Source organism: Apostichopus japonicus, chromosome 8 (assembly GCF_037975245.1).
Source record: "Apostichopus japonicus isolate 1M-3 chromosome 8, ASM3797524v1, whole genome shotgun sequence".
NCBI classification, from domain to species: Eukaryota; Metazoa; Echinodermata; class Holothuroidea; order Aspidochirotida; family Stichopodidae; genus Apostichopus; species Apostichopus japonicus.
Window position 1 is genome coordinate 2001279 of NC_092568.1, and position 12850 is coordinate 2014128.

At 38.0% G+C, this 12850-nt stretch overlaps 1 protein-coding gene across 4 annotated transcripts in view; it reads left to right on the forward strand.

The window, feature by feature from the left end:
- LOC139972113 (calpain-9-like) overlaps positions 1 to 12850 on the forward strand; it is a 50330-nt gene that overhangs the window by 13527 nt on the left and 23953 nt on the right. For all 4 annotated transcript variants that reach the window (XM_071979048.1, XM_071979049.1, XM_071979051.1 and 1 more), the window contains exons 3-4: positions 86 to 155; positions 11970 to 12222. In XM_071979048.1, the coding sequence (XP_071835149.1) occupies positions 86 to 155; positions 11970 to 12222 (323 nt within the window). The remainder of the gene's footprint in view (positions 1 to 85; positions 156 to 11969; positions 12223 to 12850) is intronic.

Below are 12850 nucleotides of genomic sequence, written 5' to 3' on the forward strand. Positions count from 1 at the left end.
CTTTTAATTTAGACTGTTAGCGTGTGTTTGCACTTTGTGTAATTCATCTCTATTTGACACTATTGTATCTTTCTTATCATTTCAGGAGCTTTGTGATAATCCTCAGATGTTTGTTGGCGGTGCGAGCAGGTTTGATATCGCTCAAGGAGAACTAGGTAAGAACCGGTGTTATAATGATCTGTACACAGTACCATAGATACTGTACACGTGTTAGTAGGTATACTAATAGGCTAACAGGTCTATATGCAGATTCACTTCGCTCCTCTCGTTCCTGTCTCCGACTACCTGGAATGATTCAATAGGGATTTTCTGTGGTTTGTGGCTGTTTGCATAGACTTCATTTAACTGTCTCAACAAAAGCTATCCACAAAATATCCATCCATCATCTATCAAGTATGTTGACATATGTAGCACTGCATCCTATTCTAAAATAAAACATATTCGTAATAAAAAATTCATTAACACGAATGGACTTACATGATTTCAATTTTCAATAGCTTTTGCCATCAATCAAGTAAATCAGGAAAGTTGTGAACTCGTCTTCACAAATCTTCTTTTAGTATGCCACTATGCCTATATTGTACTGCTCATGTACAGTTTCATTAAGTGTGCAGGTCAGCATTGATCAGAATATGAAATAACTCCTAAAATCCCAGTTGGAAGAATATGTAAGGGAAGTACTTGATATGTTGGTGAATGTCATGTACATTTGAAAGAAAGGTTAAAGGTCATGGGGTGCTTTATTGATGAGTTTGTTTCACAAGAATTTACTTTGCTCCTTGCTTACCTCTTTCCCACAACCTTAGCACTCTCATTCTACTGTGCCTAGATTGAACTGGTTACCTTTTAACACTGTGCGCCCTCTATGAATGGCCCCTCCGGTCAATGCCATTCTCACCCAACCACCCAAAGTACCAGCATTGTTCCTTTTTTTGTCTTGACAAATTTTCAACCCAATTCAGTTCCTCCTTGAAAGAAAGGTTGAAAGGTCATGGGTATTCTATTGACAAGTTAGTCTCACAAGAACCTATTCAATTATCATATTTAATAAAAAAAAAAGAAGGTAACCCAGCTCTGCTGGATAAACAGCCTTATATTTGATTTAAGTAATAACTTCTACACTATGGACACATAGTTTGCATAGCTGGTAGTTGTAAAGGTTGCATTGTTAGTGTTTGAATTTACTTTGTTATTCAGTTCCAATATGCTAGTACTGTAGACCTGTACTCTACTGTACCATCTACTGTAACTAGCAGTGGTCCATCACCAACTGTCGAAGTCACATCCAGGGTTTCACTGTAAGTTTTACCCTTGCTGGGTTGGCTTTCTCAACATACACACATTTTGAAAGAGAAGTGTTTTTTTTTTGGTGGGGAGGGGGAGGGAAGGGAGCGGTCGGAAGAGGATGGGGCACATGCAACATAGTACATTACCACTGTATCATACTGTAGCTTAACTTGTGAAGCATTCATATACAGATTCATTCACCTGTCAATTAATAATATTGTTGGTGTCAGAAAGACATCCAAACAACAAGTCAGGTTTTGCCGGGCATGCCAAATCCCCCCCCCCCCAAAAGAAATAACTTCATAGTTGCCTTTAGTAAAACGGCAGTATTATCTGATGTAATTGCACGTAAGAAAAGGATGTGAACAAACCCATTGGTCCAGTAGTGAATGTTGATGGCTTCATTACATGTGTATGACATCACTCCATGCCTGGAGTGCATGCATTCTTGGAATTTCATTTACACCTTACAGTACTGAACTGGTTTCAGCATCTCAGGTCATCCTGGAATTTTACTAGTGGACATACAAAGATATGGGTGGCACCTCAAATGACTATGCAGACATAAAGACTGTAGGCCATGTAACAGTGCTCTTGGACTGTTAATCCCGAAGGATTAACCAAAGGACAGTGATCATATTTGAAGGATTAACTTTACATCATACAGCTCTGTCTAAAAACTAATTAACTAGCTGAGATTGGAGACAATTTTTCCTGTGGCATACTGTATGTAATGCAAACTAATCACTTCCTCACTAATCACTTCATTCAAGCAGAGCCTTGCTGTACAAGTGTACTGTATCGCAGAGCAAATACAACCACAATCGCAAAGCATACAGTACATTATTGCTAAGTGCAGTACAAGCTAGTCTAAAGTTCTAATATTTAATAGAAGTCTGCATACCTTAACATTGAAGGCCATATTACAGTGCTCTTGTACTGTTACTCCTCAGGATTAACCAAAGGACAGTGACCATATTTGAAGGAATAACTTATAATACAGCTTTTGTCTTATTATTATCATACACCTGTTATTAGTAGTTACAAGCACAAAGTTCTTCATCTGTATATAGAGATATATATACAATCTAACCTAATTGAAATAGCTGCCATACAACACTTACAGTCTCAATTGTATGACTCAAGAAATACTGAAATTGAAAAAGACTACATGAACTGTCCAGTTGATAGGACCCTGTACAGACTTGATTCATTATGGACTGGAATGCAAAGTCTCTACCATGGACATAGCTCAGAGAAGGCTTGGTTGGCGTCGCAGCAAACTTGAAAGGCACTTCATCAAGTGAAGTTCTCATGAATAATTCAGGCATATTTGAAGCTCTGCATTAATTGTTATGATTGTTGTACAATTAACGGAATAAATCTCTGCTCATGCTGAAAATACTATGGCTTTTTTTGTGTACAAAAACTGTTCTGCATGTTTGCATTTGTGTTGTAGTATTTACTTTGCTCATCGCTTACCTGTCTTGCTCCACGCTTACCAATCTTTGATAGTTTGCTGTGAAGTACTAACTTTAATGATTCACCTTGGTATTTATCAATATTTCCTTTTATCACAATAACATCCAGTTACAAAATCTTACCAGAGAATTCAATTGATGTAAAAACATAATTTACCATACTTTCTTATTCATGATTATTCAAAGAGCTTGTGAATTGTCAACAAAGGTAGGATCTGCATATTGCATACCCACATTTAAGCAAAAAAAAAAAAAAAAAATTAACCCTGGACAATTTGGTAAAGTACTGCAGCTTGTGTGTTAGTGACTACTGCTGGTTTACTGGGGATCTGTTAGGTGTCGATATTAACCATTCTGCTGGTAGGTAATGGTAACTACTATAACAGTTATGTCCGCACTGCATAGACTTCACAGTGGTTTGTCAAAAGCTTTTAGTCAGAAATCAAGACCTTGTACTGTATGTGACTGGTGAAGCAAGATATGGTGGTTAGATTATGGACTGTAGTTAACGTACATTTGTGTTTTTGTGAATGAGTCAAGGAGAAGTATCTTTGTTATAATTCAAATTTATTGCTAATGACTATTAAAACTACCTCAAAATCTGGCACAGATCATTCTAGGCAATATCTACTGTATGTACTTAAAACCACAGTCTACACATTATTTTGTGTTTAAATAATATATTAAGGTACTTTTTGGTGGAATTCATTCTCATTATTTGCAAAATACTAAGTGGGCTTATATAGAAATCATGTAGATAAGTTGCCTGTGACATACAAACTAATATCGATTCTATTCAAGTGTAGCCTTTCCATAGAAGTGTACTGCATTGCAGAGCAAATACAACCACAACCGCAAAACATACAATACATTATTGCTAAGTTCAGTAGCGAGTTCAAATATTAATGTAAAGTACTATGTTGTGATACGTTCCACTTTTATTGTACATCCAATCCAGTCTAAGGTAAACAGTTGTTAAACCAGAGAATGTATACATGCGCACAATATAGTTACTGTCTGTTATTTTCAGTACAATGATATAAATAGATCCAGAATTATGAATAGAAGTTACATAGCATACAGATGTAAATTATGATGCTATAGTTATCATTCCTTCTTGGTGACATCGTTAACTGCAAAAGGTTCTACATAAATTACATGTCATTTGTAACGTATATATGTACATAACATACAAAAACATATATAGATATATGCAATATATAACAGATGCATAATTGAATGAAATTCTCTATTAGCCACCCTTACTTGTTCCAACCTTCCCTTGCTCCCCCCTTCCTCCACCCCACAAAAAAAAATGCAAAAGAAAAATGAAGTGAAATTATTTTCATTTAGTAACAAACAATACTGTTTTTTTGCTTTAATATAGCAGGCATTTATTTATCTGGCAACATGATACTGTATACATGATGATGACAAAAAACGGAAAATACATGGAGAATAAGCAGTTGTTTTGCACAGAAAGTTTTACAACATTGGTTCTGTCAACAAAGGTCACCAACTCCCATAAAGGCTGTGCAAAACCCAGACAAAGTTTGAAATCATACTAAAAGACATAGCAGCCATGGTGCCTTATCTTGTTATAGTCATGAACAAAGATCAATCAAATGGCTTCTGAATTATGCATGACTGCATGAGTCAATTTGATATTTGCTTTTTAGTAAAGTTAGACAGTGTACCATTACCTTGGTCACTGAGTTAATTGGAGTTGCTGTATCATCTATTTTATTTTTTTATAGACACATTAAACGACACAATGATTAGTTACCCTGTGTAATATAGCACATACTGTATATCTGATGTCAGAGTGTCTAGACAGGTTAATGATGCTATTAAACAGGACAACTTTACATTGTTCAGGAGGTATTAATGTGCATTTGGATATTAAGGTACTTACATCCGTTGGTGCTAATAGTACTGTAATGTCATAAATAATTTCAGTTATATGTTAATGGGGCTCTGTGCAATGTTAATCTGAGCTTTGAATTGACAACTGGGAGTACAGATAGGTACAATCATGCTTAATTAGCACATTTATTTTGTCCATTGCATGTAAACTGGCTGATATACAGACTTACCTAATGTTACCTTGGGTCAATTTAGTTTGACATAAATCCGAGAGCCAGTATTCAGGATTTTCAATTCTAAACTTCAAGAAACCAACGAGACATACACTGCATTGAAGACTAGAACTAACATGCTCTGTAAATTACTGTGTAGGATTTCCAACAAAAAAGAGGACGAAATTGAAGAAACGACATCCCAGCTGCCAATTACAACAAAGTTTACTTTGAGGAATCAAGTGACATTCACCTTGTACCATCTAGTTTGTTGCGGCCAGGTCCTTGTTACACCATCACTATAGGCAGGATTGTACTGCTTTAATATCCTATTGTGCAATAGATAGTCACACAGTTGATTGCCTGAATGGTAGATGTAGAAGGGAGAGAAAGCGGGCAGGGCCCAAAAAGTGAGGAGGGGGAAGGGGGGGGGGAAGTTCTAGAATGCATCCGGTTATGTAGTTTAGGAAGATGGGGAAAGTGCATGCATGGAGTCGGAGACAGGTAAGTATCATTGCTCCTAAATCCTCAGAGCAGTAAGTTGTGGGGGAACATTGTCAAAACTACAGTACTGTGATCGCTTAACGATCGTACAATTTCGAAGAAACGATATTCTGCGATTTTGTACGATTTTATTCGACGTTATTCGAAATTATGCGATTTTGCGCGATTTAAAAAATCGTTGAAAAATTCGGACGAAAAATTTTGTACGAAATTCGCACAATTATTCGCGGTTTTTGCGGTCAGTTTTACAACGTACAAAATCGCACAAAATCGTTGAATAGGCCTTTTAGAATTACAACAGTCGTTTTTTGATATTACGTGTGTTCAAAGTATACAACACAACTTTCATCTATGGTTCAAAGCACATAGTTACGAGACTCAATGTCATACATTCAATATGCACAGCGTACAGTACCGCTCACGTATAACTGGACATGTGTACGCGCACATGATCGTGTAAAGACGTATAAACAAGTACAATCGCGAATAAACTCGTTGACAAACAAATTGCCGCGTAGACACCTCGTATAATCCATGAATAGGATTAAAGTCGCCGAAAGAATTTGAAAACCTAGAAGAAAAATAAAGTGTTACTAAGCGTTTCTTGTGTCAATTTTTTTATATAATTTACCGTTGGCTCCAACTGAATGAAAAGAAAAAAAATTCCACCCAACAACTGAAAAGAAAAAAAAACTTCCACCCAACAACTTTTAGTTTGAAGAAGGGCCGGTTAAAAACAAAACATGTTTCTCGTCCGCGCAATGGGCCTCCTTTTACATGATTCCCGTGTTTTTATTCGGATTACAAGAAATCTAAACTATCCTTAAAAATTATTTTGTAAAGGTTGCCACATATTCCAAACTAGTATTAGCGCTGAAAAAGAAGAAAAATGGCCGCCCGTTTTTTTTTTCAGATCTCAGTACGAGAAACATGTATTTTATTTGGATAATAGAACAACTTTCGTTAATGTGGTTAAGTTAATATTTTCCTACCTTAGCTATGTCGATTTTATAAAACCTTCATGAAAACAGACTTTTGAAAATGGATTTTGAAGCTGTCAAAAATTTAACAAATGCATACCGTTAAATACTGGCGTCAAACAATACATGTCGTATATATTCCAATAAAGATCCACAAAGGATAACAATGCTAAGTAGAGCTTACTAAAGAGAAATAGAAACTGCATGTACATGGCCATTTTAAGTATCCAAGTACTATACAAAGAGATCGAGTTCACCGAATCACCCCTTTTCCCTACCACCTGAGGAAAACCGTCTTTTATAAAATATAGTACCATACAATACTTTACATTTGATACAAAAGTTTCTTCTACAACCCCAAAATTTGTATGTGTCGCAATAAGTTTTAACCGCACAGCATAGTACCATTAATAATTTGCATGTTACACAAAGTTACACTCGGCGTCCAGATGGCGGGAAAATGTTACATCGTGTTCAATGTATTGAGTCGTTCCCACGGTGCAATGAACTTGGGCAAGTTGCCAAGTTCGAATGTCGATGACCTACTTATGTTCCGCGACCAATGTCAATGGGAATTAGGTGTGTAAAATCTCGGGTTTTCAACGTGTTATATATATAGAAGTTTTGCGTAAGCGGAGCGAATTTCGGGCGTCTTGTTGATTGTGAGGAAGCACTTATCTAAGCATCAATATTTGTGAAAAATATCGTACGGTTTTTCTTCAGAAAATATTTTTGACTAGTAATTGGAAACTCAATGTATTAAGAAGTACTGGATCTAAACCTTATCATTGCATTTTGGGGGAAGCCAGATCTTCAAGTGCAAAATATTGTTTTTTTCATTTAAGGTTATCGTAGTTTTCTTGCGAGGTGTATACGGCGTAACTTTCGATGTAGGCTTACTGATCATATAGCCTACCCTGTATATCATTCGTCGTAATCTCGATATCGAATGAGTTACGGTATTGTCTTAGTGGAGAAACATTCAGACTGTCTCCGAATATGTTCGTCATTTTTTTTTGGGGGGGGAGGGGGGTGGCACAACAATTCTTGTGTGGGTAGGGCCCGTTCCCCGTGCCATCCCGTTTTACAGTGCCGTAATTTAATAACGTCGTACTAGGGAGTTCCATAACAACTCCCTGGTCGTACGTGGTCTCATTTCGTGAACAAGAAGTTTTTTACTATTTAGGTAATCAATAGCCCAAAGACTCCCAGGGTCCCTATAAACACCTGTTTGCTCATCCTGCTGCAGTGATTGGGCAATAAGTACGCGCGTTCCTCGTTTTTCCTCAGGTAGGCCTACCTCCGTAGGCATTCTGGGAAAACAAACATTCTGGACGTCAGTAATATATATAAGCTAGTCATAGCAAGATCCATGCAAGGAAGACACGTGCTGTGCTGTGTACAGGGCTAGCGCTGTTCACTATATTATCGGCGTAGTAGGTAGTTTTAGTCGCAAAGTCTTTTTAATTTTGGAGACGGGTGAAGGGAGGTGATGGTCACCCTGTTGAGGCGACTGGTAGTTGGTAAATATGGTAACGTATGAGGAAATATCGGTCTGAAGATGGGAATAAGAATAGTGGAATTCCAAGCCCAAGCTTGATCAAGCCCCTAATGAGAGGTGGGGTTAGGACAGCTAAGCCCGGGTAAACGTTGACCAATGTAAATAAACTATTGCCTTGGGGTGTAAAAGATACGATGGATTTTATCAGTTGTGGTTTCCGCCGCTTGCTTATTTCTGTATCGACATAAACTGTGTCTATTTTCATACTGGTTGTGCATGTGTACAATGGACGGATGCAGCGAGAATGAAGGAATAACGTAAGGCATTGCTGAGTAGTACACAGTGTATAGCTGCCCGTGCATATCCGCATACATACAGTATAAAGTTTGAGTTGCTTTCTTGAAGACGTCCAGATAACCGGAAAGGCCATCATTATTATTATTATTAGTATTATCGATATTTTCCTGTACAATATGTCGCAGAAGTAGACAGAGTAGAGTATGTGGTCGGAAGATGAAGTATTCGCATTGCTTGGCATTTGGTGCGACGAAAATAATATGTCGAAAACGCTTCAGTGTACTGAGACATCTGCATGTATGGGAGAGAAAAGCGTTTAGCCTACACACCATGCAATACTAGCAAAATACATTGCAGTGGAATTTCTTGTTGGCAACTTGCCAAGAAAAGTTTTTACATCTATGTCTAGTCCAATGGTACAGTTTAAAACAGGTGCGGACATCGAGCCCAGCCCAACCATTTTGTGTTAGGGGTCAAATATTTCTTTTGGGTAAAGTGTGCGAACAAATTTTTTTCCAGAGTTGTTGGAACATTGTACGCACACAAAGTCGGCATATCTGCTAGATATAATTGATATGATTATATTTAGGTTTTCCATTTGATATATTTTCATTTTGGAAACTGAAACATTTTATTTTACTTAACCCCCACTCAAAATATTGCGCCTCAGGTACGAACAATGATTTCCCTGCCCAGTGCATTGACTTTTTCAAAGGTGGTAAACGTTGGCCGTATCAGGAAAGCCCCGGTAGAAAATAACTCCTTATGGTTTAGACTAAAAAAATGCAATGTTTCAACTAAACAAAAGGCTGCGTCTTTCTGTAACAAAGCAACTGTCAATCACTCCCAACAAACATTGCATGTCGGCCGTCCGTCCAGGGTATTTTATTCTGTGCACCTGTTGCTAGCCAGCTACATCTGATACAAGGCAAAGAAATTCCGCCTTTTGGTGTAATATGCAAATGATGTCTCGTGCAGTACTGCACTGTCTGGCGACACATGTAAACAATCTGTGTAGAGCTAGCTGTTATTAAATAACTTTTGTGTCAATGCACTGTGAGCCTATGGTACATTTCAAGACGTTTCTTTCTTTTTTTCTGAGGTGGTCGGGAAGGGGGATTGTTTGGGTGTTCTAAATCTTTTGTATCCTCCTAAATATAAAAGATGGTATTTTCAACATCTAAAACTTTAATGTACATGTAGTTTCTAATTTTCATCAGTAAGGCTTACCGAGTGAGAATAAAATTTGTCTAAAATTGCCAGTTTTACCAACATCGTAGTTCGTACGCACTTCCGTTTATCCTCCGTCACGGATCTTTATTGGAATATATACGAAATGTGTTGTTTTGAACATCATCTGCATTTTACGGTAAGCATTTTAATAATCGTTGTGCTTCAAAATCCATTTGAAACACGATTTCTTGTGCTTGAAATACAAATCCAACAAAGGGCTAGGCTATTGGCGAAATTAAACTGTCAAATGTTTGAACCTAAGCACTGTAGCGACAGTTGTTATAGATCAAGCAAAATACATGTTGATCTCGTTCAAAATTTTACAGAAAAAAACTTTTTCTTTTTACCGGTAAATTACTTCCGTGCCCGTTATTGAAGTGAATTGATTCACACATGAAAATACATTTTAAAAGAAGCATCGGTGGGAAAAAACAAATTCCGTGTTTTTCGCTTTTCAAGATTTCATGAATTCCGCATTTTACCGCGATTTTCCGCGAACGCGGAAAACCACTGGCCCTCGACCAGTGAGCGCCTATGCTTTTCATTTCATTGATTCTTTTTCGACATCTTTATTGGAACGGCTCCGAAAATTCTAATCTTTCACCTCGCCCGTTCACAGTTAATTTTCTGCTTCATTAAGCACACATTCCTGTGGTCAAATGAACGATTTTTACATGCGTAGAATTGTGCGAAATTTCGTTGAAAACTTCGTGTACGAACTTGTGCGAACTTGTTCGATATTACGCGATATTATTCGAAATTCTACGATCGTTGAAAATTTTTGTACGATAGTTAAGCGATCACAGTACTGTAATATGTAATTTGGCAGAACTTTATGAATCCAAGGATAATATGAAATGTCCCTTTGTTATACCCATGTTATCCTTTTGTTATTCCTTTAACATCCTTTTGTTATAACCTGTAGACACTAGATCAAAGCTGTCTTTAGTTCTCTAGCATGTAATAAGTTGATGTGTCTGGCTCTTGTAGAATGTTTGTTCACTTCTTCGGGACTACAAGCACTGACACATTCCATACTGTAGTAAATTGTAGTTATGTCTTACCATGATCTGCAGTGCTTGTGTGCTTGTCCATAATTTCCACTAGCTGTCAACCCCCCCCCCCCCCACTGGGATTATTGGAAATGCATTCCACGTTGAGTATTAATAAAGGTAGGCGTACCGTAAAGTTCAATGGTTAGCACAGAGCAGACCGGATGATAGAAGGACACTCAGAAGGACTATCTTCTGTTAATATAGCATATGTACAAAGAGCTGATTTCCTGGTGAATACCAAATTCATAGCCTTCCATATGGTAAACTTTATCGCAAGTAGACTATGGGCACACACGCACAGTTGGTTCTCAGATTTGTGTGAATCATCAGATTGAGCTGTATATATATAAAAAAATATGTAAGTACAGTCTAATTAATGTAGCTTTGTTCCAAGTCTAATGTAGAGCTCTTTGTTCCAATCTATTTTATGTTTAAACGTATTATGTGAAGTTTGTGAACTCTACAATGGAGTTAAATATGCACTGATTTCACTACCATAAATTGAAGGGATATTAACTGTGGGGAGGGGGAGGGGTGGGGTGGGAGGGAAGTTAGGGGGATTGGGTGTGGAAGGGTCTGTTGCAGAGAGTGGTATGGTAGGAAGTGATTGGAGCATTTCTGAAAGACTTAGATACAGTATTATGAATACAATGTAATACACAAACAACATGATAATTATCATATTGCACACTTTTTGAAAGCTGTTAATACTTGTGGCATCTCCTGTTACATAAAAGAATACATTATGCAGTCTAATCTTTCACTAAGACAAGTAAGATATTATTGTCATGACAACATTGCCCGGCTATAAATTTATAAATGTTCATCCAATGTTTGCTGATTACAATCCAGGATGTTTATATGGACTGTGTTGCTATTCAAGTGGTTTGTTTATGTCTCCTGTAAATAGAAATCATGAAGTCCATGTCTCAATATATAGCTAGGGTGGTGTCTCTCTCTCTGGTCACCGTGTTTGGGATCTCTATTGTTTTTTTTTTACCTTGTTTCCACTGCCGTATTATTTTCTACGTACATACGTACTAGGTACTAAGGAATGGGATGTTTGTTCTGGTTTTGAGATATATTGGTCTCAGCATTGCTCACATACATTTACAATGTCCAAAGGTAGATGGTAAGGGCAAGGATCAAAGTCATACAGTACCATGAGTAGGGTTGGTTGGCTGGTGAAGAGGGCTCAGTAGGGGTGAGGGGATGGGGCCCGGGATACGTCTTTGAAGTAGAGAACATTTGATAGAGACAGAACATTGTTTGTCAAAAAAAATAGCTCAATTTGAGTTCACTTTTGAAGAAGAACAGTAGAGACAAAATTAAGGTTTGTTAATAAAGATGTATAATAATAAACATCCCAGAGTGGACGGGCCTCAAACTGCCTGATGCCCTTCGAGAGGCCGAGGACAGGAAGAAGTGGAAAGAAATAGTTGGGAGGGCATCTGTGGCGCCCCTACGGTCTACCAGACTCCGGGATAGGGCCTCAGGGGCATAATTATAAAAATAATAACAATAACAATATTAATCCTCTCTTCCCTGTGCAGGTGATTGTTGGTTTTTGGCTGCTCTTGCCGCCTTGGCTCTTGATGAGCACCTTCTCTTCAAAGTGGTTCCTCCAGATCAAAGCTTTTCTCAGGGATACGCTGGCATCTTCAAATTCATGTTCTGGCAGTACGGCGAGTGGAAGGAGATCGTCGTTGACGACCGTCTTCCAACCTATCAGGGTCGTCTAGTGTTTGTGCACTCCACAGACAAGAATGAGTTTTGGAGCGCCCTCCTAGAGAAGGCCTATGCCAAGTGAGATTTTATTTCATTGCCTTCTGTTCCCTAGCCGAACACAAAAGGGAACCTTTGTTATGGTGAAAGCATGTGTGTATGTATGTGTATTTCCATGTGGATGTACCTCTACTGGATCACAGGATGTGGGAATTTCGAATGTTCTGGTTTCTCACTAAAATCTCCGATAGATTTTAACTTGGTTGATCCATCAATGAGATAACTGAATTTTCAGAATACCACATGTGTGACCAGTCCTCTAACAACCTAGACAACTGGACTTCATTGGTAATGCAAATAATTATTGGAGTGGTGTACATACCCACTAGCTTTATGAGAGGTGGAAGGGAGGGGGCTGGGGGTTGTTTAGGAGGTCAGGGAAAATATTGGATAAAGAATAATGCATTCTCATTTCAAAATAAACTCAAGGAGAAAATGGAGGATTTTCATATGGGCCAGCTGACATTTGAAAATGTCCCTGGCAAACTGACCTGGCTCTCTCAAGCTCTTGCTCACTAGTGAATAGTTCATATCTTAAAAGGTGGAGTCCCTTTATTACCAATCAATTTAAGAGGGAACTGCATTGGTATCCACAATCTATCAAAATAGATGCATGAAGCCTGCATCAAATTTTCAGCTGAGGGAGATG